General features: G+C 61.2%; 1 protein-coding gene across 1 annotated transcript; it reads right to left on the bottom strand.

The window, feature by feature from the left end:
- Positions 1-139: 139 nt before the first annotated feature.
- Positions 140-21,649, bottom strand: DGKK (diacylglycerol kinase kappa). Its single transcript, XM_056360001.1, is given in 29 exon segments — positions 140-587; positions 1,036-1,166; positions 1,684-1,789; positions 1,880-2,069; positions 2,071-2,192; positions 2,281-2,398; positions 2,508-2,674; positions 2,767-2,901; positions 3,103-3,216; positions 3,395-3,502; positions 3,591-3,687; positions 4,247-4,354; positions 4,846-4,945; positions 5,047-5,145; positions 5,450-5,690; positions 5,986-6,085; positions 6,332-6,423; positions 6,920-7,001; positions 7,142-7,281; positions 7,468-7,576; positions 7,661-7,823; positions 9,788-9,890; positions 10,035-10,160; positions 10,604-10,710; positions 10,903-11,035; positions 11,255-11,359; positions 11,585-11,665; positions 11,783-11,893; positions 21,253-21,649. Coding segments are annotated over 29 exon segments (3,561 nt in total). The 5' UTR covers positions 21,451-21,649; the 3' UTR covers positions 140-512.
- Positions 21,650-26,260: the final 4,611 nt, after the last annotated feature.

The following is a 26,260-nucleotide window of genomic DNA, read 5'->3' as shown; positions in this document are numbered from 1 at the left end:
GAGAGCAAGTAGGGGGTGTTACATGGTGGGGAGCAGGAAGGGGTGAGAGCTGGAAGCTGAGGGGTGAAAGCCAGAAGGGGTCATGTCCCCATCACCCTCCCCACACCCCTCACCTTCCCCCAAGTAATGACACTGCACAAACAGCAGCAATGAGTATCTTTTCTCCAAATATTTACACAGCTTAAATACCCACGTGGGGAAGGGGGATCTTTGCTTTGGCCCCAGCTTGGGCACACATATGGCAGCCCAGGCTACTGTAGTGACCCTGCCATGGGCTGGACTAGGGGGTCATGCCGCATTGCCTGCAGGGCTAGACCTCCACTTTAGTGTTTCCAGCCCCATGGGCTTGGGGAGAAGCAGCGGCTCCAGGGATACCAGGGGATGAACAGACAAAGCGAGGCAAGCAGGTGGGCTCCACACACATGGGGCATGGCGGGGACCTGGAGCCACCCTGCCCAACCCCAGTCCTTAGGGGGGCAGCACCTGGGCTAGGCTGCTGCCCTGCTACTGGCCTAGGGTGGGTTGCTGAGCTCCTTAATGGCCTGGAGGATTCTCTTCATGTGGCCCACTTTGGTGATCCCCAGGTCCTGCAGGAAGGAGAGAAGGGAGCTGACATGCTTGTAGGGGGTCAGCCCTTGGTTCCTGCTGGCAGTAAAGGCGCAGGGTGGAGGATGAGGATGCAAAGCCCAGCTCCCCATGCTCACTCTCCCTGCCAGAACATGGTCCTTGCTAGGAGCCCTCCGTCCTCTTGCAAGCATGTCCCCCTGCCTGGGTGCAGGAGGGGACATGGTGTTGTTGATCCCACTTTGGGCAGATGTTAATAGTGCAAGCTGGAGGGCTAGGACCAACCCCCTCCCCTGCTTCCAGCCTCTGTGTGCAAGCCAAGCAAGTGGTGCAGGGCATCCCTGCAGGGATGGGGATAGGGTCAGCACCTGCCTTCCCCTCTTTGCATGAGGGATGGGGAGAGGAGGGATGGAGGACACTGTCCTCCCCAGGGCTGGGGATCCCTCAGTGGGCACAAGCAGGGAGTTGTACCTTCAGGTCTCTCCTCTCCAGCAGTATCAACTCAGAGCCCTGGATGTCATGCCGGACAAAAATGTCTCTGTACTCCCCTAAACCAAGTGCTTCCAGCCAAGCTGCCACCTCCTCGGAGCCCCACTTGTCCGCTAGCAGGGAGGAAAAACCACAGAGGTGGACTGGGCCCCCATAGAGGCAGCTGGATGCAGCAGAGCAGGCAGCTGAGGGCAGTGGTGGTGGCAGGCTGCGGCCAGCATCCCTGCTCCCACCCCCAGCTCTGGCAGGGCCAGAGGACACCACAGGCTCAGGCTGGAGAGGTTTCTCCTCTCCTTAGCTTACTTATGGAGCATCCAAGCTTCTACCCCACAACAAGCCACGCAGCCCTGGGGCAGGGACTTACCTGAAGGGCTGAGCTGTACCATAGCCCCCTTGTCCCCCTTGCAGGGGTGGTGGAGTTACAGGGGCAGGGGGCTCTGCATGTCCGTTAGCAGAAAGATTAAGCTCTAAGGGGCTGTTGGTGACATCCCCAGGCAGCCAGGACATACTCTGTTCCCCTGTCCCTCCACAGCATGCCCAGTACGTGAGGCCAATGGATAGGTCAGCATGTGGGGGTCCCTTCCAGTGTGGGCTGTGCCTGCCCCCTCCCCAGTGTGCCACCTGCTTTACCTGGGAGTGCACTGTTGGTCTTCTGCTTTTGCACCTTGTCCTTCCTGGGCTTGGGGATGTTGAGGCGAAGCTTGAAGCTTCCCTTGTTGGTGCTACCAGTGCTTTCCTGCAAGAAGCCAGGCTGAGCAGGGTGCTACAGCCTCACTGGGGTCCACCCAGTAAACTATGGCCCTCGCCCCAGTCCCTGTGCACCCACCTCCTCAGCAGGGTGAGCAATGGGCCCCAGCCAGTGGATGTCCAGCAGCCTCTGCAGCTCCTGGCCCAGCATGCTCAGGGGGCTGTGCAGTGCCTCCTCCTCCTGGGGCGAGTCCAGCTGTGGGGGACAGGGACCATCCCCAGCCCTGCTGCCACCCCAAAAGGAGCTGGCCAAGGGCACGGACACCTGTTGGGAGGCTGGAGAGCACCCTGAGCCCCCTACTCACCACCTTCCCTTCCAGGAATGCCCTGGTCTCAGCATACAGCTCCTTGATGCTCAGCACCACCTCCACAGCCGCATTCCTGCTGAGAAACTGGGGGGCATGGAGGGGTGATGCCTTGAGTGGCAGGACCCTGGGGCAGCTGGGTGAAGGCTGCCTTGCACCCCCAGCCCCAGCTCACCTCTGAGGTGCCTGTGGCTTTGTTGGAGAGGGCTTCACTTAGCGCTAGGGAGCTGGTGTTGACAGCATGCGCTAGCTCCTGCTCCATGGCTTTATGAGCCTTGGCTGCCTCGTGGATCCTGTCGGTGAGAGCAGCTGGAGCTGGGACTAGGAGACCCATGTAACTGGGTGGCCACAGTGAAGCTCCCTCCACACCATGCCCACCACCTCCCCATCCTGCAACCTGACCTGGCAATGAGGGTCTCGGCAACCTGCAAGACCTGCTGCAAGAGGCTGCTCTCCTCCTCGGTCAGGTACTCCATGGACTGCTGGGAGCTGAGCCGCGGCCGGGAAGCTGCTCGGTAGCTCTCCCCCTTCTGCTTGTCCTCCCAGGACTTGAGGGTGCTTTCAAATGCCTGTGAAGGACAGAGGTGGCCCCCTCAGCCTGTCACACCTCCCCAGGCCCTGGCATGGCCCCACCGCACAGCCTGTGCAACCCCGAGCTCACCCGGTCCCTTGTGAGCATCTGGGCTCGGTTCTTGTGCTGGATCTTGATGACGCCAGGTGGCTGGATCCAGGCTTCTCCATCCACCTGCACAGGGACACCCTCGTCCCCCCGGATGGTGATCTTCACCACTCGGCACTGTGGGGCAGCCAGCCTAGTGTTGGCATCACAGCTGGCACTGCGCCACTGGCTTCAGCCACTCTGCTGGGGCTGAAAAGCCTCCCAGCACCATGTCAGTGCCAGCTAGGAGTGAAGCTGAGACGCATCGCTCCAGGTTCTGCTAGTGCAGCAAAAGCTTTCTAGCACCTCACGGGGTCCCGCAGAGTCCCTTGCCCCTACCTGTGCAATGCGATGGTGCTGGAGATTGATGACCCGTGACACAGCCATCTGGATGCTGCCAAAGACAGCCACCACCTCCAGCTTCTTGTCATCAAAGGATGGAGCTCCAAAGTTCTGTAGAGGACCAGTACAAGTGAGACCCTGAAACTGGGCTTGTTTTGGGACCCAGCTTTTTCCCCTGTGTGCGCCCAAGGCAGGGACACCCCAGGCCCCTGCCTGAGGGCTTCCAGATTCACTGGGACTTTGGGAAGTCGTTGTGCCCCCCTCCCCACCCCAATGCTCTGGTGCTTACATTGTCCTCCTTGGTGCCTCCCCAGAAGTTGATGCCCCCAGCATAGCTGGGGATGTTGAGGACAGCGATGCCTTGCAGGCTGGGCAGTGAGATGGGCACCCCGTCACACTGCAAGAGAAGACTAAGCCTGGGGGGCGCCACTGCGCTGCTCCCCGCCCCCCCCCCCCCCCATTCCCCGTTCCCCCTGGCCCCCTACCTCCAGCTGCACTCGCTGTTCCAGGTTCTTATAGGTGCGCTGCAGGAGCTCCTTCGTACCCAGCACCCCATACCACATCATGTTTTTGGTGCGGCTGCTGCAGGGCAAAGCAGGACAGGTGAAAGGGGTTGTGGGCTCTCCCCTGCCTGCCGCAGGCTCTGCACCTTCCCCGAGGCACTGGGCCTGCACTGCTTGCCCTGCATCTGTCTGGGTTTCCACACTCCCAGAACAGGGGGGCTGCCTGCTGCCTCCCGTGAGATGCAGGCTGTAGCACATGGCACCCAGACGCACAGACACCAGCACGGCAGTGTCTCCTCTAGCTGGGTGCAGGGGGGGTAAACCCCACCAAGTCCTCCTGTGCCTGTTCACGCACCCAGGAGGCATCAGCAGCTACAACTTTGCAGCAGCCTTCCTCCCCTTTCCCGAGGGTGTTTGCAGTCTGCTGCCCACCCAGGGATGCTCACCCCAGCACCGTGGCACTGGGGGCAGGTGGAAAACCTGCCACAGGAAGGGATCCCCAGCCAGGCATGGCAGCCCCGAGCCAAACCCACGGCTCTCAGCATCCTGATGGTCCCTCGTATTGCAGGCACCAGAGCGCTGTGGTGGAGGGAGATGTACACGTTTTTCTTGGGGGAATCGGGGGGATTTCAGCTAACCTGCACTTCTTGGGGTGCTCATCCCGTTTGTTGTTGAACTCCAGAGAGATTTTCGCATCCAGGCCAATGCCAAAGTAGTTATTCATGACGCATTTCTCCGAGAAGTGGCTGAAAGCAGCAAACGGGGCAAGTGGGTTGGTAGGATGCTGCCCACAGGCAATCACTGGACTGGCACTGGGGGACAGGGTATAAAACCCATTAGAGCTGTAGTGTGAGCTCCTGGAGGGGTTGGCACTGGGAAGCCTGACCTAAGCCAGCAGGGACAGCTGGACCCTCTCAGTCCCTGTGGTGGTACACCCGTGGCACACCCTGGACCTGCCTACACTGGGCAGGTGGATGATGTCCCAAGCTCCCACCATGAGCACCATGCTGGCCAAGGGGGTGGCAGCAAGGGATCCTGCACTGGGCACATGCTGGCTTCTCCAGCACAGGCACCGCCAGGCCAGGCAGGCCTGGGCACCAGGGCTGCCACACTGGTGAGCAGAGGATGCCCCAGCAGCTGTGTCCAAGAGGCAGCATGGTCCTAGCCCTTCTCCCACTCTGTGATGGGCAGCAAAGGTGAGCCAGGGTCCCTGGGGTGAGCAGGAACCCAGACTCACAGGGTGCTGGAGTCTTCAGGGAACTGCAAACTGCTGAAGGTGTCCGGCCGGTCTAGGATGATGGAGGAAGACACGGAGGTCACCACCTCCTGCTGAGAGCCTGGCCGGTGGGGAGAGGCAGCTGCTGAACTGGCTCTTACTCTGAGCTGTAGCTCACCCCCATGCCCTCCCAAAACCCCACATGCCCCATTGGCATCTTACTGAGCTTCTCCTCCTCCTTGTTGAGCTCCTCCGAGCTGTCCTTGCTGGGGCCCACACTGCCCCGGTAGGCTTGGGTCTGCTTGTTCTGCTCATCCACAGCTGGATGCAAAGAGGGGCATAACAGAGTCTGAGCATGGCCCTGTGCTCCATCCCTGTGTCAGCCTGGTGGGCTCATGCTAGGCAGGGCCCAGGGTGGCACCTCTGCCCTACTCTGGGGGCCTCCCCCAGCTGTGCCAAGCATCAGAGAGGGCTGATGCCCTTGGACTGCACAGCACTGCTGCTACCCCAAGGATCCAGATGGGGAAACCAAGGCACGGGTCCAGCACCAAACTGCGGTGGCTGCGCAGCCCGTGCCAGGCTGCTGCAGTGCCATGTGAGCTGCCAGCCCCCACCACCCCCTCACCTTTCTCCGCCTGCTCAATGATTTGCCGTAGGGCTTTCTTCAGGCTGTTTGCCCGCAGCATGAGCTGTTCCTTTGATTTGAAGATGCGAGGCATGGGGTTGGGGTTGAAGCTGCCACCTTTCTCCTGGTCCTTGGTGTTGGCAGGGGTGGTCTGCACCATTCCCTCTGGGACGACAATGGCCTGAGCCTCCTCATTCAGTTCCCGCACCAGTGAGTCCAGCTTCTCGTTCAGCATGGCGCACTGCAGGACACCCACCACACTCAGCACGCTGGCACAAACCACTGCCCCCCACCAGTGCTGGGTGCTTCCCTGGGCACCCATAGCACCTGGGCATCCCAAGCACGAGGGCATCTCATCTTTGCCTGGACACTCTGTGCTTGGCTGGGGACCCTGAGTGCCTGGCTCCTCATGCTTGCCTGGGCACCCTGATGCATGTACAGCAAGGGCACAGGCCACTGAAGCAGACCCTGCCAGCCCCTCCGCTGTGTCTGTGCCATCTAGCACACCCCAGACCTCCAGCTCCCCAACAACCCACCTTCCGTGCCATCAGTTCTGCCTCCTGCTTGTTCTCCGTTGCCCTCTTGTAAGCCCGGCCAACTTCGGCCACGAAGTCGTTGACGGTGCCACAGAGGAACCTGCCGAAGGAAGCAACAGGTGGGTGGAGGGGGGCACAGCACCGTGAGCTGGGCACAGATGCCAGCTGGAAGGGGACTGCTGCGGCTCCAGAGGGGCAGCACTATTCACTGTGTACCAGCACAGACAGCAGCCACTGGTGGCCAGACAGGGGACAGCCTGGCCTGGGCAGGGCTCAGCATCCCTGAGAACATGCCCCCAGCCTGGCATGGGGGGCTCCTGGACCCCATCACTGCCCCCTCCCTTACTTTGCAGAGGAGATCACCACCGAGTGCTTGTCCGACTCCAGGATCTTGGCCAGGTGGAATGCAACAGAGTCAGCGTAGTGGGAGATCTGGGCCTGGGGGCACAGGGGGTGACATCTGGAGCCATGACACCCTGCCAGATGCCCCGCTCCAGGATGGAGTCTTGCCCAGTCAGCCCTGGAGCAGGGGTGAACAGCCCCCCTTGGCCCACTCCCTGAGCCCCGAGGGCAGCCATGCCCACATTGCCAGGCAGAGGGGATGCTCAGCCACAGCAGGAGGGAAACTGAGACAAGAGGTTGAGGGGGAGCACACAGAAGAGTCCAAAATAGCCTGCTTGTAGCAGGCCAGCTCTGCCTCACCCTGCTGCCTGTTCCAAGTGCACATGCCAGGCTGAGACCTGCCAGACTCATTTCATCACATGCAGCTGGCTGCCAGCCCCCTCTCAGCCCCAGTCCCGAGGGACCTCCAGCCTGTCCTTTCCCTGTGCAATCCCACTCTGTGTGCTCCCCAGCCAGCTGATGGGGTGAACGGGAACCTGCCCCCTAGCCTGTGCTCCCCCATCTTAAGCCCCCGAACCCCAATGGTGCCCACCTGGATGTTGGAGTCCCCGTTCTCCTCCTCCTTCAGGGCCAGGGGGGTCTGCTTGGGGGCCTCATAGGTCAGCACACTCCACCTGCCAAGCAGAGCCCACAGGCTGCCTGCCACCTCCTGGCACCCCGGCACAGGGACACATGGGCAAGGGACAAGGACAGGCTGCCCGAGAGGTGCTGAGGACGAGGGGAAGCAGAGAGGCATGCCCCACGCCATGCTCACCGGTCCAGCATTTTGGTAGTGGCTCTTTCCAGCTTCTCCAGGATCTGCAGCAGCTGAGTTTCATCATCACACAGGCTGCCCCAGCCCAGCACCCGTGCCAGGTCATTGCCAGTCCCCAGGGGCAGGACACCCAGCTGGCACTACAGGATACGGACAGGGTTGGGGGGCTCAGAGCAGCTCCCAAGGGCACCCATGATACCCCCAGCCCCACTGTGCCCATCACTTGCAGCACACAGGGACACACAGATGGGGGGCTCCCAGCCACAGCGGGTGCCAGCATGGGATGGTGCCAGCCTGCACCAGCAACACCAGGCATTCTTGCTCACTTGCTTGTGGAGGCCAAGGGCGTCAATCTCAGAGAGCACCCAGCCCACACTGCCATCTCCCCCACACACCAGGATCCGGAAGGTGGAGAACTTCTGGAAGAGGCGCAGCCTGGGCGGGGAGAGGAGGGATGGGCTGAGGGCTGTGCTGGGCACCCATTGGGGCCAACCCCAGGGCACCCAGGCCAGTGCTTACCCCAGGTGTGGACCCCCATTCATGAGGTCGAAGACTTGGGCCGGGTTGAGGAACTGCTTGAACTTGCGCAGAAACTTGACGCCCTGGTTGTCCCCGCTCTTGGAGTTGATGAAGGCCAGGAGAGGGCTGGAGCAGGTCGAGGGGCAGGTGGCCTTCCAGAAACCTGCAGCGAGCACAAGCATGTGAGCCCCTAGCCCTGGGTCCCACCCCACAAGGCCACTGACAGAGACATCTTAGGAGAGCAGAGGCCATGCGGACACGCTGTGTTGTGCCCAGCCCACAGGGTGCTGGGGCCAGGCAGGAGGGACAGCGATCAGGGTTCCCAGGGATGGTGAGGGGTGGGAGGAAGAGTAAGAGATGGCAACAGGTATGGGAATATAGTGTGGTGGGATAGGGGTGGGCAAGGCTAGCACTAGGGCAGATCCAAACTAGGTTCCTGCTCCATCATTGTCCGTGCAGGCACAGAGTGTGTCATTGAGCTGACTCATGTCCCTGGCCTCCCACTCCAAAAGGGACAGTGGTGGTGGGCACACAGAGGATCAGTTCCTCACTGTGCCAACAGCCCAGCCAGGACTGACCCAGAAAAACCAGATCGGAACAGGGCACGCTCCCACCTAGGGGTGCTCCCCAGGGGTGGCACTGGCAGCCAGCATGACCACAGGGACCAGCCGCAGCCCTGAGGTGTTGTACTGTCACCCTCAGCTCCACCACCTGCTCATACCAGAGCTCTGGTGGGGTGGGTGCAAATGAAGAAGAAGCCTTGGGAGGCTTGGCAGCCAGCACCATGCTTTTAAAGAAATGAGATGAGGAATGAAATGTCCCCGAGGCAGAGGAGAATCAATAGCTGGCCCACAGCCTGCACCCGCCTCAAGCACATCTTGGCCATCATGGGCCACGGGCCTAGGCTGGTGCCCGCTGCTGGCTCCTTCCCTTGGCAGATCAGCAACGCTGCGGCAGGGAAAGCATCAGCCCCACAGCCATTGCGCCCAGAGCCCTGCAGAGTGCAACCAGGAGCCCCAGTGCCTCCACTGCATGAGGAGCAGCATCCCCGCAGCCTGCCGCCACCCAGCGCAGGCATCACTCCATCCCCACTCCCCACCCGGCTGAGCAGAGCGGCAAAGCAAAACACTGGGAGCCACTGAGTCAGAGCGTGGGTGTGCAGAAGAGCCCACTGCCAACAGCACCCATATGCCAGGGAGGGGACAGCACCACAAGAGGAGCAGGGCTGAGGCCTTGCCAGGCTGCTTCCCACAGTAGCAGAGCACAGTCGGGCTTGGCGTCAGTCACAGCTACCAGCCCCATAGCCGTGCTGACACCAGTTGACAGGGCAGAGCCGCTATGGGGGAAGCCAGCCGCAAGCAGCCACAGCTCTGAAGCCAGAGGAGAAGCTGCGTGATGGTTACCCTGACAGCATCCTGATGAGTAACATGAAGCAGATGAGCCACTGACTGAGCCGAGTGGTGAAAATCATTAAAGAGGAAAGAAATATCCGGAGGAGAAGAACATATTTTGTTCAGCGGAGGCCATCTGGGCACCTCCGGAGAGGGCGAGGGAGATGGTAGCAAGGAGGGGGGGTGGGGGATGGGGGTGGTGTCCCCTCAGGCCACGTATTGCTTCTCCCCCCAGCATCCTGCAGCCACCCACATCAGGGGGGAAGCTGTGCTTTGCACTACCAAAAACCAGCTGAGTTTCAGACGCTGAGCAATAACCCAGACAAGGGCCTCATCCTTCCCTGCAAGGTGCTGAACCATTGCAACGGGAGGCACCCCATGTCAGGGGCTCAGGGATGGCACTGCCGACCCTAGCACAGAGGGACCATGACCAGGGCCACCACAAGGGGCAGCCTGGCAGGAGCAACTGAAGCCACATGTGGGGAAGAAGTGCCACCCCAAAGCATGGCACCACTGCAACCCTGGGGCAGAGCACAAGGCAACAAGCAGCCTTCAGCCAAGCCTGTGGCAGGGAGGGGTGTTGACTCTGGAGCCTTCTGATGGTGGTGTTTCTGGTACCCCACAGAAAAGCACACACAGTGCCACAAGTCAAAGCCTGCAGAGGAGCTCAGAGCCCTGTCCACAAACAGCCTGTCCCACCCACCCGCAGTTCAGCCCTGTCCTTTCCATGACTCACCATCCGAATCGATGCTGTTCAAGGCAGTTGGCGGGATGATGGACACTTTGTACTGGCCCAGGGGGCACCTCTTGCCAAAGAGCTCCTTGCAGGCACTGTGAACCTGGGGACACAGGGACACATGCATAAGCAAAGCTCGGGGATGCAGCACCCAAGCCCCCAGCCTCAGTTTCCCCAGCGATGCACCCAGGAGGGGCAGCATTGTCTGTGCCATGTGGGGGGATGACAGGGACAGACACGTTCTTACGATGGCCTTGCACCAGAGACACCGCCAGTCCTGCAGCCTCCGGACACTTCCGCAGGTCCGGTCACAGACGGCACAGCGCGCACTGACGGGTAGGTTCCCCTCCAGCCACTGGTGGGGCATGGCCACCTGCAAAGAGGGGCAGTCGCCTACGGCACACCACCCCTGCTGCCCCTGCACACTTGAGAGACAGTGACACGGGCCACCCCCTTCCCCAGGCACCATGGAAGAGGTGGACAGGGGATGATGCCCCACATCGAGGCAAGGCAGCCCTGGGACCCCTCCCGTACCCTCTTGTCCCTGCCTGCCTGCCAGCATGTGGGGCAGGGCAGGGGTGTCCCCAGAAAACATCTGGGTGCGGCCGGACTTGGAGAGCAATAAGGGATCCCGATGCTGGGTGGTGCAGGAGATGTCCCCAGGGCATGTCGCTGCAGAGCCAAGCCCAGAAGCCACAGAGTGCAGAGGACAGCTAGGTGCCAGGGTCCCCCCTGCTCCCGATGCAGGCACAGCAAGGCCAGCTCTGCTGGTGGCTCTGCCCCACCAGGCTCACCCACAGGAACTCCCTCGCTTACCCCATCCTCATCCTCGATGATTTCAGTGCCAATGGAGGCCAGGGTTGTCCACTTGCAGTTGTTGTTGGCTCTGACAGCACAGCGCTTGTGTGCCTTGAACTTGCAGACTGCATGGGGGAGGGAGCAAGTGAAGAGCAGGGATGGTCCCCATGGGATGTGCAGCCCTAGTCCCCAACCCCTCCGCAGCTGGTGACAGCAGCTGGTGGGCATCACCCCACACACTCCAGGTCAGCCTTGGAGAGAGTTCCCTGCCCTGGTCCTGGCCCCAGCCCACTGCCCAGCAGGACCCCAGTGCTGACCTTCGCAGGAGAGGCCATGAGAGGTGACCCCTGGGAGGGCTTCGCGGCACACGTTGCAGAAAGTGGGGCGGGCATGGGAGCAGGCGTACCAGTTGTGCATGCCCGAGAAGTGCTCCATGTTGAACTGCGTGGCCTGCTGGGAGGCACAGCCCTGCCCCATCAGTCCCCTGGGACCCACAGCTGGCACTCTCTCCCTCCCTCCCAGACCTTTCAGTCTACCCAGCCCCACTCCCAGCTCCTGTCCTCCCCACGCGGCTGTGCCAAGGGCAGCAGCTCCTGTCCAGCAGCCCAAGGCACCCTCTGCTCCTGAGCAGTACCCAATTGCAGACAAGCAGCCCCCAGCCCATGTCACCTCGTGGATCTCCCACTTCTGGACAGATTTCAGGGCACCAATCCAGTCCTCCATCTCCTTCCGGTTCTCTGCGCACAGGATGAGCTTCCGGAACGGTGTGATCACCTGCAACAGCCACCAGCCCCGTGTCCCCTTGCGAGGCCACGCTGCAGCCAGCCCCTGGGAGAGCAGCCCCCAGCAAACCCAGTGCACTGCCACCAGGGCCACCCCCAGCAGCACGAGGCCAGGCTGCAGGTGTCCCATGGATCCGTGGGGAGGGGGGGGTCTGCAGTGCCTCCACACAAGGTGCCAAGGTTGGGGGCACAGCAGTAAGCCCTGCATCTCCCTCACCGTGAAACTGTTGTTGATGTTCTTGGTGCTGGTCTCAGCCACGCTGGCATCAGACAGGTCCACCTCATCAAAGATCAGGGACTGCAGGGAAGAAACCAGAGCCCCAGTCACCACACAGGGATTTCAGGCTCCTCCCCGGGCTTGCAGGCTCGAGCCCCCCTGGCTGAGCATGCTAGAAGCCTCCCCACCCCAGCCCACCTTGGCATCCTTGGCATAATAGAGCGTTCTGCCCCGCAGCTTGAAGTATCGCCTCTTCCACCTTTGGAAGGAGCTCGTCTGCTTCAGCAACAGCCCCTCCTTCACGCTCTTCTGCAGAGACCACAGGGTTGTGAGCTCCCGCAGCCCCCAGGACCCCCCCGTGATGCCAGCCCCTAGGTCCCCAGGAGCTAAGCAGTGCCCAGAGCACAGATGGGACATTCTGGGGTTCACACTGTGCTGGATGTAGCAGAGTAGATGATGTCCATCATCCACCACACCCTGGGCACTGGCACTTTATGTGATTCAGGAGGACGCTGCTGGGTGCAGCTGCTTGAAGTGCTGCAGCTCCCTGGAAGCCAAGGGCCGAGCTGAGGCTAAGAGAGCTCCCTTGGAGGGGACACCAATGCTCCAGAGCCACCAGGACTGTGTCCTGGAGGTGGCATTACCCAGGCACTGTGGCCCCAGCTGCTTTTCTGGTCTGGGGAGCAGATGGCCGGAATGCAGAGGGCACAATCTGGGTCTGAGGACAGCCCATGACAGGCAGAGCATCCCCTTGCAGCGCAGCACATCCCTGCAGCCTGGCTGCCAGTCCTCTGCTCTCCCTGATCCTCAGCACCTGCCAATATTTACCCTCCTCACAGCGGTGTTTACAAGGCTCAATTAATTAGTGTTTGCAATGTGGCTATGAGCCTGTGCCAAGTGGGGTGGCAGAGATGCTCTGGCACTGCCTAATCTTTGATTGTATCTTCTTTAAACACTGCCGGCAGCCCCATTCAGCTGCTCCTCTGCAATTAGCTGCAACAGAGGTTGTATCAGATCCCAGCACATGACAACAAGGCACATTTAATAGCAAATTAGCACTGGGCACTGAGGGCATCGCGAGACAACTGCAGCCCCGGGGTCCGTGCTCCCATGCCCAGCGCACGTGCTGCAAGAGAGCACCTAGGCACCCACCAGCCTGCAAACACACCAGCCCCTGGCCTCGGCATTAACCCACTGCCCCACCACTCCAAACAAAATGGCCAGAGCACCAGGAGTAGCAGGAGCCCCCAAGATTACAAAGCAGCCAAAACACCACCTGGGATGCTCCCCAAGCCTCAATTCCCCCATATACCTGACCCCTCCCCGAGCCCACCAGGGGCACACACTGGGATGTCCCCAGCTGTCTTTCAGCTTGCAGCCCCTAGTTCAGAAAGGGATGTTTTACCCCTTTATCGCTCCCTGTCAACGCTTTGGCCCCCTGGGACTTGCAGGGTTTGACTGTGGATGGATGGTCCCCATACTGACTGTGAGTGTCGGTGCAGGTTCAAACATCTCTGGTGTCCCCAGTGCCAGCACCCAAGGACCCACTGAGTCCCCTCCCCAGCCTCTTGGCTGTGAGAGCACACAGAGGAGATGGTGAATCCAGAGGTGCCCTGAGCCCAGGCTGCAACACAGCCAGTAAGGGAAGCTAGGCCTGTCAGGGGGGTCCAGCTGCCACCCACAAATGCACATACAAGCCATGCACCCTAGCAGTCCCTGCCCAACATGAGGAGGAGACAGGGCAGGGTCCTGCCATGGCCAGGTGGGATCCAGCCACAAGTGCCAATTCCACCGTACATGTTTGCATGCAGCAGATGCAGCCACAGGCTCTGGGTTTGCTGCAATCATTGCTTTTGCTGCAAAGGACAGGCAGCATGCAATGGCAAGGAGTGCTGTAGGGGAGCCCATGGTGGTGAGGAGCAGAACATCACAAGAAGAAGGAAGAAGAGACAGGTCTGTGATGGTGGCTTGGTGCTGTCACAGCAGGTGGCTGCAGCAAGGCATGGGCACTCAGTTCTACCCGGTTCCAGGGCCATGCAGGTGGCAGGATGCAGACAGGAAGGCTGCCCAGGGGAACAGCATCCCCTCCTGCAAGGGGGCCAGAACTGAAATGCCCCCAGCTGCACCACTGCAGCAATTTCTTCTGGCAGCCACAGGCAACAAGGCATTGCCCAGCCCCAGGATGTCAGTCCAGCCGTTCCAGGGAAAGCGACACAGCTGCCACCACTGCCCCAGCCCCAGGTTAAGGCAGAGCTACCACCACCTCCACCACAACACCCATTAGAGTTTTACAACACCCGCAGTGCTGCGGATGTTGCTGGGGCAGGGCGGGGGGGGCATGCCTCAGTTTCCCCCTAGTGCAGACTAACTAATCACCAGCATCCCAGCATGGGGTGGCAAAGCTAGTGCAGAGAAGCTTGGTGGGCACCTCTCCCTATGCCTACCCTTGGGTGTTTCCCAAAACATGTCTGGCGCACCCCAGGCATGGCAGCAAAGCCCAAGACCTCTGCCCTGCCATGCACAGCATCTTGCCACACAACCCCTTAGGTCTGCAGCTGCCTGTCCAGGCTCCATCACCCCCAGCACTGACATGATGGGGCACAGTACCAGTGTTGCCAGCATGGGGCCAGCCAGCCAGCTCACTCCCTGGCGAAAATGAGGCATGTCTCCTCTCCAAAACAAGCCATGGAGCCTGGCCATGCCACGCTGCCTGGGCAGGCACGAGTCACCCTACCTGGGGTGACACAGTGTTGTTTCAGTGTCTTGCTGGGGTGAGCCACCCCCACAAACCTGATCTTTTGCTCATGGGTCTCTGCCAGGAGCACCCAGTGCTGTCATGTGCTGGGAGCATCTCCCCAAGTGGCTCAGCAGTTTTGGACCCCTGCTTTTGGCACTAGGGACAAGAGGAGACCTGGGAGGCACCTGGCAGACGAGGTCACCAGCAGCTGAGGCCACCAGCAGACCCAGCCATATGGTGGGAAGCCACACTGCAGCACTGAGTGAGCCTGCTGTTTCCCTTTCACAATCAGGAAAGGGGTGGGGAAGGCAAAGGCCAGCACCCAGGGTGAGCAGCAAGTGGAATGTGCCAGGGTGGCATGGCCCCTGCTGTGGTGACCCTGGAGCTCTGGTTTGGTCTGCAGAGGAGCCAGCAGTGGGTTAGGTACCCTATAGCCCCCAGGAGCAGGAGCCATGCACCCACAGCAAAAAGTAGGTGCTGCCCCTTCCTCCCAGAAAACTTCTGGGGACACTGATAGCCCCCAGCCACTAGAGTAGGAACTCTGTGCTGGCCACTGCACAGTCCCATGGGCAGCGCACCACCTGCACCCCGAACTGAGCCCTGGCCCATCCACTCACCCCATCCACAGCTCTTCTGGCTGGTGAGCCCCATCCAGCATTGCAGGGAGCCATGGTGAAGCCAGCACTGACTCCATCCCAGCAACAGAGATGGCAACCTGGAATGCTGATGCCCAGAGCGATGCGCTACCTGCCTGGCCACAGTCTGAGGCCAGCTCCCCTCTGCAAGGGCTCTTCCTCAGCCCTCCCTGGCCCCATCTCAGGGACCCCCCGTGCTCTCTCCAACCCAGGGAGCTCAGCACCACCTGGGATGTGCCCAGCACTGGCAGGGTCCCAGAGACGTAGGGTGGGGAGGTGAAGCCAAGAACAAAACCACCCAGGGTCTGTGGAGAAGCTGCCACCTCCAGCTCAGCCACAGCTGGTGGAGTGCAAGCCAGCGCCAGGGCCTTGGAGGGGACACAGCTCAAAACAGCCCTGGGAGGATGGCTGGCCACTGGCCATGTGCCCCATCAGGACTGGGCTGGTCCCCAGGCGCCATCATGCCTTGATTGCTTGACACAAGCAAGGGGGCTTAAAGTGCAGCCCAGGGCAGCTCGCCTCCCTCCGGTACCACACCCCAGCAGGCCTTCTTCCAGGCCAGGGTGCACCCCAAAAGGCCAGCTCTTCCCTCAGCCCTAAGGCAGAACCCCAGGATGCTGCTTTGAACCCCCACCCTGCTCTCCCAGCTCTGCCACCACCATCCCCAGGAAGAACCCGTAGCGCAGCCAGGTTTGACCACAGCTGAAGCGGAAGAGCCTTCCTGCTGGAATCAGCTGGGACAGCGAAGGAGCTGCCAGAGAAGAGCCAGAAAGGCTGTTACTCAGGAATGCTGGCACATAGGCTGGTGAGCACCGCACTAGCTGCCACCCAGCTTGGGTGGGTGGCAGCCATGGGATCTGCTTGGCCCCATGGCAGCACAATGTCTCATCAGGGGAGGAAGAGAGGGGACCAAACACCCACCAGTACACTGACCTGCATTGCACCAGCATCATCTCGTGCAGCTGCCCTCCTCCAAACGCAGCAGCCCACTGGGCATGTGCCATGGTCCAGTCAGGTCAGAGCTCATCCCCCACCCCGAGCTGGCGGGTGCCAGGACAGCAGGGGAGAGCCGGCAGCATGAAAGAGCCCAGCTGCAGGGCCGCCAGCATCTGCTGGGCACCCTGTGGGCTGGAGTCGGTTGGAAACGTTATCAGGCTTTGCGACACGGCAGAGCTCTTCCGGAACTGGGTAGCTGGGGGACTCAGTGCCTGCAGGGTATCACAGCCCCACAGGCTCAACTGCAACTGTGCTCCCTGAGAATGTAGCCTTCTGCTACTGCAGGACCCCAAATCTCCCTTCCCAGTGCTGGGGGGATCCTTGAAAGGAGATTCCAGCACTGGTCCTGACATGCCATTACAATGGTGCCAGGATGCGCTGCTCAAGCCATCAAAAGGGATCAGAGGATTAACAGGGAGGAGAGGAACGAATGAGGGAGGGAACCCCCAGAAGGGCGATCCCCTCTATACCTCATTCTTTAGCAGTCATGACCTTCAGCTGTTTTTTAGCAATTAGCTCGTGCTTCCCTAGCTACAACCACATCAATCCCCAAACATCCTGCCAACAGGCATCCCACACCAGCCCGCCCCGTGCCAGTCCCCCCTGCCCCTCATGCCCAGCTAGCGGTGGGCACTGACACAGCTCTCCCACCCTGCCCAGCCACTGACGGTGAGAGTAGTGCTTGCATAATGGAAAAGGCGAGCAGGGAGAGGGCAGTGCATCTGAGAAACCTCACAAACATCCGGCTGACAACACTGGGGTTATCTTTATACCCCAGGCACCAGCCCAGCAAGCCCTGATTAACGAAAGCAAGCCCAACCTCCCCTGCCCTGCTGCAGCCTCCTCAGCAGGGAAGGTACCAGGCAGCATGACTGTGCCCTGCGGTATGATTCCACTGCCGGGGGTGACCCAGTGACCAGCTAGTCCCCTTGCTAGCCCCTGGCAGGCCATGCGCCACCAGGCTGGGAGCAATGTGGGGCACAGCTGGGGTGCCAGCTGGCAGGGAGCTCTGGGGATGGAGCTTGGCGAGGGGTCAGCTGGAGCTGCCCAGGATCATGGAGATACTCAGCCTGTGGGTTCTGAATATCTCCATGGACGGAGACCACACAGCTGCTCTGGGAGCCCATGCCAGCATTTTGCCCAATCTCACAGCAGAAGTGCTTTCCTGTGTTAAGTTGCAATTTCCAATTTTTTCGTCTGGGCCTGCTGTCCCATGGGTGGACACCACTGAAAAGAGCCCCGTTCCCTCTTTGCTGCACCCTCCCATTCAAATATTTATCCACATTGCTGAGGCCCCTCTGGCTCTAGCCTCTGCTCCAGGCTGAAGAGTCCCAGTTCTCCCAGCCCCTCCCCATCTGAGACGCTCCAGCCCCTCACCAGTGTCAAGCCAGGAGGGTGCACTGCTTGGGAGCCACATGACACCCCCCACCCCTCCACTGCAGGATGGAGGTTTCCAGGCCTGGCCCCAGGAGCCCTACCTTGCTTTCCTTGTCTTTTAGCCCGGATCCAGCCCTCGGCAGGCAGCACCCCCCACAGCCTGGCTCTGCAGCACCACTCCACCAGGGCCCCTGCAGCTGTGCCAGCACGCCTATAGCCACAGACACTGCTCGCCCCACCCCCAGGGCACCCAGAGCCTGCAGGGTGCCCAGTGCCTCCAGCAAGGACCAGAAGCACTTGTTCCTCAGGGTAGCAATAATCCCACTGACCTCCCCCAGCCCCCAGGAAGATGCTTGTTGGGTCCCCCAGCATCAGGAATTTGGGTACACAATGCCCCTTTCTAAACGGCAGACAAGCCATGCCCCTGCCCATCACAGCCATGCACGCTGTGCTCAACCTGTAGGCAATGCTCCTATACCTGGCATGCACCCCACCTTGGGGCCTGCAGCCCCCCAGCTCTGTTACAAGCACCCCAGGACCAGTTGCTCACTGCAGGTCTTTGCAGCCAGAGCCAAACTAAGCAGGGCTGGCGGATCACTCCCCGCCTCCACTCAGCTGCCAGGAGAGCCCGTCCCGGGGCAGCGCCCCCGGGAGCTGAGCCCACGTGGGCAGGATGTGTCCCCCACACCCACGCACACACTTGCCAGCACCTGAAATGTCTTGGTGTACCTCAGCGCCAGTGCCCCTCCTTCCCCATCACCCCTTCCCTCCATGCTCAGCCCTAACGGGAACAGTGCCGGGGTGCAGCTCAGCATCCCCCTCCCGCTCTGCCCTTGTACTCCCAAAACCTGGCACAGGCAACCGGCAGCTCCCAGCCACAGCGAGGAGGAGGAGGAGGGGGTGGCAGCAAGACCCCATCCATCCTGGGGCCATTCAGCCCAGCAGGGGCACCTGTGCCTGGCTGCTGTCATTGTCACTGAGCACAATGGCCTCACCGCCTCCACACCGAAGCTGGCACAAAGCACCCCATGGGGTTGGCACAAAGCACCCCATGGGGCACCCTGGCAATTACAGTCTGGAGAAAGCCAGGCTGGGGGTGTGGAGTGGGGAGGCATGATTGATGGGGACGTCTGAGGAGGGATGGGGGAACAGGCATTTTGGGAGGAGGGTGGTGCTGGGAATAGGGACCAGCAGTCAGGATGGATTCAGCAGATCCCAAAATGATCCTCACCTGTTCCTGTCCCCATGGGGCTGGACAACACACAGGAGTGGGGGAAGCTGCTTGCTCACATCACCAGGGACCAGGGTCCCCCTGGTCAGTGTGGGTGGGCAGTGGAGTGGGAGTCCCGACTCTTCCCAGCCCTGCAACATGGCAGGCTCCTATAGATCCCATCCAGCACCCCAGCCACCACCGATGGCCAAAAAATAGGCCAGCCTGCCCCTCCCGCCCCCCACTGCTAATCCAGTTATCTCTTAGGAACTGCAGCCCTCATTAATTGTGTGCTAATTAGGTACCTGCTCCAGTCTCTGGGGTGCTGGCAATGCCTCCCCCACCATCCCAACCCCACACAGATGCACAGGGATGTTGAAGAAGCTTGGAAATTTGCCTGCTGCAACACATGTGCTGCCTACCCCTCCGGCTGCAGCATGGTCATGGCCAGAGAGATGTGCAGCGTGTGTGCCATGGCACAGCTATGAGACAGGGACAGACTGACCTGGGTGGCAGTAGCAATTGCTTCCCAAAATCCTTATCTCCATAGGGAAGGAAGGAGCCCATTCGGTGAGGAGCCAGGCTAGTAAGCATGGTCCTGTCCATCCAGACCAAGGCAAAGGGATCCTCAGGGAAACCCCTGAACCCCAACACTGAAAACACCTAAATTGGGGAGGGGGGTGTGTGCACACACAGCTTGCACTCAGCCCCCTCCAGCTCCAGCCCTGCCCAGCTCTCACCCCTCTCTCCTCCTCTCTCCCAGCTCCACGGACCATTAACCCAACTGCGTCCTTTCCGCCTGCCCATCCATCACAATGCCTGCCTCCCCCGGCACACTGCATGGCATCACCTCCTGCATGGCTAATTGCCAACTCCAGGCAGGATGAAGGCAACGGACGTGGCAGGCAGGGAGCTGGCAGCTCAGCCTTTCCTCATGCGCAGCCTGTCAGCTGGCGAGGCCAGACCTGCTGATGGCAACAGAGGCGCTTTGATGCCTGGGCTGGGGGCTCACAGCGCACTCATGTCCCCGTGCTGCTGCTGCAGGACACCGGCACAGGCCTGGCCATCTGCCCTTTTTTCTTGAGCTTCCTGGCATTGATGACTCCCTGTGACATTCCCCGTGCTCCACGGAATGGTAAAACCCTATGGCACAGCAAATGCCACTTGGTAAACCCCAGTGGCTGCTGCCGCCCCTCCAGGAGGGTCCTAAGGGCTCGCACACAACACCCAGCATCCCCAGGACCCTGCCCACCAGTGGGGCTTCCCACCATGTACACCGCACAGCACCCTGCACTCTGGCACAGCCCATGGCACCTACCTGGCAGCCAGGTCAGAGCAGGCAGAGGAGATACTCTGCTCCAAAGAAGGGGAAACTGAGGCACATTCCTTGAGCAGTAAGAGGGACTCGCCAAAAGCCTCCTTCAGCACCACCCGCCCTGGAAATGTCTCCTACCAAGCCGGACAACCCCATGGTGCTGGGTTGGGAGCCTGCAACTTCCGCACCCTGGGGCAAATGCCCTTTGCCCCTCTGATGCCAGTGTGCCAAGCTTGGCACAACGAAGCGTGGATGGGAGCTGGATTTCTGGCACAGCCCAGGGCAAGGGTACCCCTCTCAGCATGGCAGCACCAGCACGGCAGCCCTTGTGTGCCCGCTGGCACTGCAGGCACTGCCTTGACTCACACCACTGCCTCCTTCCTGGAGCCAAGAGGTGGATGCAAGGGGACCACTCACTTAGCATGTCACCCACAGCATCCACCTCTGCTCCCTCCATGAGTCGTGCCCACATCCCCTCTCCCCAGAACGCCATCCCCAAACCTCCTCCCCTCGAACAAACCCTTCCCACCTGGCCATTCAGCCCAGGCTACTTCTCCCCTGAACTTTTAGGCAGGAGGTGCCTGGCCATTTCACCATCCCCACCTAGGACACCTATGGCCACCCACTCTGTTTGGTCAGAAGGCACCCCACACACCATATTTTTGTAGGTCCTACCAAAATAGCTTCCCCTGAGCAAGCTGCACACACACACACAAGCTGCCCTCATGCCAACAGCTGGGAGGCAAAAGAGTGTCACATCTGACTTCAGAGGTGTCCCCATCTACCCAGCAAACCACTACAGGTGACTGGAGGCTGCAGGAATGGGGATCACAGGGGAGCTGGCACTGCTGAATTAATCTGGGGCACCAGGAGAGCTGCTGGCTCCATTTTACCACCCACAAGGCCTGGCATGCACAATGCCAGCAGGAGGGTGTGGGATCCCAGGAGCCCATGGCCCCACAATAACTCTAAATCTCACTCCCAGAGCATCCATGAGGCAGAGCCTTCCCGAAAGAGCCCCCTTTCTCCAGGGGCAGGTGGGGGGAACCCAGGGGATACCAACATGGGATGAAGGCTGGGGGGGGGGGGGGGTGTCCATGGTCTGGGTATGAGAGAAACTGTCTCCAAAACAGTGGGGTAAAATCCATGCTCCACGGCCCCATGGGACCAATGTTAACCCTGCCACCATGGGGTCTGCACCTTTTCCATGTGCCCTTCCACAGGGGGCCAGATCCCTCCTGGCACTGCCCCAGGCCTGGCTAGGTTGGATCTGCAAACATCAAGTGCCTGGCACTGATGTACACCCCAGAGTGGGCAACCCCCATCCCCGCACCCCCATTGTCAGCAGGGACCCTGCATGCCAGCCAGCCCCTCGCCCCAGCCCCCCGCACCCCTGACCTTGCTCCTCATCTGCCCTGAGGTGGACACCTTCCGGATGAGCTTGTGGGAACTGTCCTCCTGCTCGCCCTCACTGTCGGACGACTCCTCACCACCCGCCTCAGGTGAGATGGGTGCCAGCTTGTCCGAGTCCAAGGATGACACTGATTCCCGGATCTTCCTCAGGAACAGGTCCCCAGGCACCAGCTTCTCGGCCATCTTCCCACCTGGCTTGGCTCAGGTCTCTGCCACCTCCTGTGAGAGCCCTGGGAGGACAAGGACACACAGGAGTGGAGGAAGATCCCTGAAAGGGGCTGCACAGCCCCTCACACTCTACGGCTCAGCCAGCTGGGAGGTGCAATCCTGGAAATCAGGGGAGATGGCGCTTCCTCGTCCAGGAATGCCTCTCAGGGTGGCTTGCTTGCAGGCAAAGTTTTCCTTCCTCGCCTTTTTTCGGTGTTCCAACTCTTCCTCACCCTGCCTGGCATCCCAACACCGTCCCTTGCTCCGCCGTGGGAGACTGCAGCCACCCTGTGCCCGACGTTGGAGTGCACCTCCCTTGCTCCAGCCTGCGCCAGCTCCTCCTCTGGTGCCCGTCCCCAGGGCGGTGGGCTGCCCTTCGTGGCCGGCGGGGCGGCGGGGGGGTGGGGGGGTGGAGAAGGGGAGAAGGGGGGTCTCCATGAAAAGCAGCAGTTGCCTCCCGCCGCCCGCCTTGCTCCGGCAGCCGGAAAGGGTTGGGAGCATCTCCCGGCCCCGCGCGAGGGTCGCCAGTCCGAAGCAGGTGGCTGCGGGTGGGCTGGGCTGGGTAAGGGGCTGGGGTGGGAGGGGGGGGGGCGGTGCGGTGCGGGAGTCCCCGCATGCGGGGGAAGCTATCTCCCCACGGCATCCCCGCCCGCCCGGGGGCTGCAGGCGGGCTTGGAGGGCACCTACCTGGGCGAACGAACCTGGCCGGCTGCAGGGCTGCCGGGCCCGGGCCCGGGGTGGCCGCGGCGCTGTGCCCGGCCCCACGCAGCTCCCGCGGGCCAGCTCCGCCGCCCCCCGCCGCGGCTGCCGGCAAACGTGGTGCCGTATCCCCGCGCAGCAACAAGCGTTTCGGAGGGGGGGGGGGAAGCGAGGGCACCGCAGCGCTGCCGCCCCCCCCCCCCCCCCCCTTCCTGGGTGCAGCCCCCCCTCGCTGCGGGCCTCGCACACACACACCCCACCAAGCTCGGGGCTGCCGGGTCTCCGCCGAGCATCCCGCAGCACGCTCGGGAGGGGGAGGCGGAGCGGCTGCCCCCACCCCCCCGCGCACACACCTTGCACACCCCGAGCCGCCGCTGCTGCTTGTGCAAGGTCGTTCTTTCTCCGGCCCCCGCCCGCCGCCCCGCAGCGCTCCCCGGCCCCGCAGCGCGTCCCCGCCGGGATGTGCCTCTGCAGGCAGCCCCGGCCCTGCCCCTCCGCCGCAAGCCCCGGCCTGCTCCGGCGCGGCGGGCGCTGCTGCGCATCGCGGCACGGGCGGCCCACGCACGGCCCCAAGCACGCGGGCACGGGCGGGCATTCGCACCGCCGCCGCGCACATACGTGTGCACCGCCCACACACACCCCTGGCACAGGCACGCACATGCACCACCGCCGGGCACATGCATGTGCGTGCTCCCACATGTGTGAGGCATGCTCAGCCTGGGCATGGGCACGCACATGCACTGCCGCTGGGCACACGCAGGTGCACCGCTCTTGCAGGCTCATGCACAGGCATGGGCGATCACACGCACTGCCACCATGCACACATGCGTGTGCCGCCCACACAGGCAAGGGCCAGCACATGTGCAGGCAGGGGAGAGCACAGCCACCATGGCCACGCACATATATGTGCACTGTCCCCGCAGGCATGGACAGGCGTGTGCGTGGGCATCAGCAAGTACACACATAGCTGCCATGCCCATATGTGTGAATGCAGGCACCCATGAGCAAGCATGCACATCCCAGGCATGGGACGGCACCTGTACCACATCCGTGCACGTACATGTGCATGAGCATGGGTGAGCACACATGGCACCACCATGCACATACATGTACGCCACCCACACATGCAAGGGCATGCACATGGCTGGCACAGGCAGGTATGCAGACTGTGGCTATGCACATACATGTGCACACACCCATGCATGCATCAGCATGCAGTGCTCAGACATGAGCGAGCAAATGCACTGATGTCATGTATGTGCATGTGCCCACACCCATGCAGGCACATGCATGCACATGTACAGGCATGGGTGAGCACAAATACTGCTGCCATGCACGTATGTTTGCACACATCCATACATGCACAGGCATACGCATCCCAGGCATAGGCAAGCACGTGCACTGCCTCTATGCAACTACATATGCATATGGCCACACATGCATGGGCATGCACAGGCATGGATGAGCACATGCACTGATGCCTCCACACACTTACTTGTGTGCACACACACACACACACACGCACACAAACTATATGAGCCGGCAATGTGCACTTACAGCCAGGGTGCATCACCAGCAGCATGGCCAGCAGGTCAAGCGAGGGGATTCTCCCTCTCTGCTCCGCTCTGGTGAGACCCCCGGGAGCACTGCACCCAGCTCTGGGGTCCCCAGCGCAAGGAGGACACGGACCTGTTGGAGCGGGGCCAGAGGTGGCCACAGAAATGGTCCGAGGTCTGGAACCCCCCTGCTAGGAGGAGAGGCTGAGAGATCCGGGGTTGCTCAGCCTGGAGAAGGCTCCACGGGGAGACCTTGCTGTGGCGTTTCAACATCTGAAGAAGGGCCGAGAGAGACTTTTTACCAGGCCTGTAGCGACAGGACAAGGGCGACAGTTCTGACCTGAAGGAGGGCAATTCAGCTTGGACATAGGGAAGAAACGTTTTTCGATGAGGGGGCTGAGGGACTGGAGCAGGTTGCCCAGAGAAGCTGTGGATGCTCCAGCCCTGGGACTGGTGAAGGCCAGGCTGGGGGTGGGGGGCAGGGTTTGAGCAACTTCATCTAGTGCGAGATGTCCCTGTCCGGAGGGTTGGACTAGATGGTCAAAGATCCATCCCAACCCAGACCCTTCTGCGATTCTATGGTGCACATGCATGCAGACACCTTGCAAAGGTGTATTTGTATAGGAACACGCTCCGGGGTGTGTATATGGAGCTCACATGCATGTGTGCACACATATGGGAGTGCCCCCAAAAATACCATGGGGAGGGAGAGAGGGCCCTCCTCTTTCCACCCCACAGCATGCACATGGCCCTGGCCTCGTAGTATGGGGACCCATAGCCCCTGGTGCCCAGCCCTCAACCACTGCTGCCCTGTGACCTCCATGCTGGCAAATGACCAGGCCTGGACAAGAGTCCCACATCCCCCCACCCCGCCATGGGCCACACCCAGGGGCAGAGGGCCTGGGTCTCCCTCATCCCCCACCTTGTGTGTGGCTTTGCTCTTTGGGCTGTAATAAGCAAGGGGGCAGGGGGACCTGCTGCGGGATTTGGACCTCCACATTTTGGGACTCCCTGGTTCACACGGGGGGAGGGGGGGGGCAGGGGGCTTGGCTCTCACTGGAGCATCGCTACCCCCCCATGTCCTCATCCTCCCCCACCTCCTGGTCCCTCAGGACCGAGGGCGTGGGATACAGGGATATGGACTAGGGAACTGTAAAATGGAGCGGTTACAGTGATGGTGAGACAGACAGCATGATCAGGGGCTACCCCAGTGTGTCTGGGTTCTCTCTGCACCTCTGGGAGACCCAGTAGCCCTGCATGCTACAGTGAGCCTGCTGGCCTGCAGCTCCCCTGGGGTCCCACACAGGGAACCCCAGGACCCCCACCCCATGGCTGCATCCAGCGCAGGCACTGAGGGTCTTGGTACCCCCGCAGCCTGGCTGCATCCCATGCTCTGGGTCCATGGTCCTGCCTGGCAGCAGTAGGAGCTGCATGGAGGGGCAAGCAAGTCTCGAATGGAGACTATGGGGCACAAATACATGCATCCCCCTCCCCATATGCCTGCAGTTACCCATATGCATGGGCTTGCACGTGTGGCTGTGCCCACACACACCTACACACCTACACATGCATGCATTCACCCATGTGCACTTACCTGCCTGTGTATTTGCTCACCTGTGTGCACACACACATGTGCATGCATTCATATGTGCACAACACACATACATGGACACATTCACCCTTGTGTGTTCACCCACATGTGCAGTCACTCGCCACTGGTGCTTGTGCTCCCTGGCATGGGGCTGTGCTCCTCCCAGCACGTGTGCTCACATGTATGGTGTGTACTCATCTGTCTGTGCATGTGTGTTCAGGTGCGTGTTCCTGCATTCACCTGTGTGTGTGCGCGTTCAGCTGTGTTCTCACGTGTGCGCATGCATTCACCTGTGCTCACGCATGTGTTCACCTGTGTGCACTGACACGCATGTGCCTGTATTCCCTCACGCAGCCACGTGCTCACAATCAGCATGCTTTCAGCCATGCACCTACATGCTCCTGCGTTACCCTGGTGTGTGCTCACACACTCACCCCTGTGCACATGTGCTCACCAGCACATGCATGGGCTCACACACAAGCACATTCCTGTGTTTCTGCACCAACACGCATGTGCATGTGCTCCAACATGTCACCCGCTGATGCATGCCCATGCCCACCCACACGCACGTGTGCTCACACACCTGCTCTCATGCATCCGCTTGTGTGTGCGTGCACACGTGCCCACCCCGCGCGCGCTTGCTCACACACGTGTGCTGGTGCCACCCAGCGGCCGACACTGGCCCTGCACTGCGGCTCCCCCCTTTTTTGCCCGGGATCGTGGGGCTGCCACGCGTGGGCAGGGGCCAGCGCTGCCCTGGCATGGGGATGAGGCACCAGGCCCTGCTCCCTGGTGCCCGGCTGGCACACAGAGGCCCCGAGAAAGGTGCTTTGCCAGCAAGGGGACGGTAGCCATGCCCACCCATGCTGCCCTGGTGTGCTGGGGTGAACTGGGGCACCCTGGAGCCAGCTCAGCAGCAGCAGCATCGTGCCACCCCGCT

The sequence above is a fragment of the Falco biarmicus genome, chromosome 14 (genome assembly GCF_023638135.1).
Source record: "Falco biarmicus isolate bFalBia1 chromosome 14, bFalBia1.pri, whole genome shotgun sequence".
Lineage (NCBI taxonomy): Eukaryota > Metazoa > Chordata > Aves > Falconiformes > Falconidae > Falco > Falco biarmicus.
This window is presented reverse-complemented; position numbering and strand designations above follow the sequence as displayed.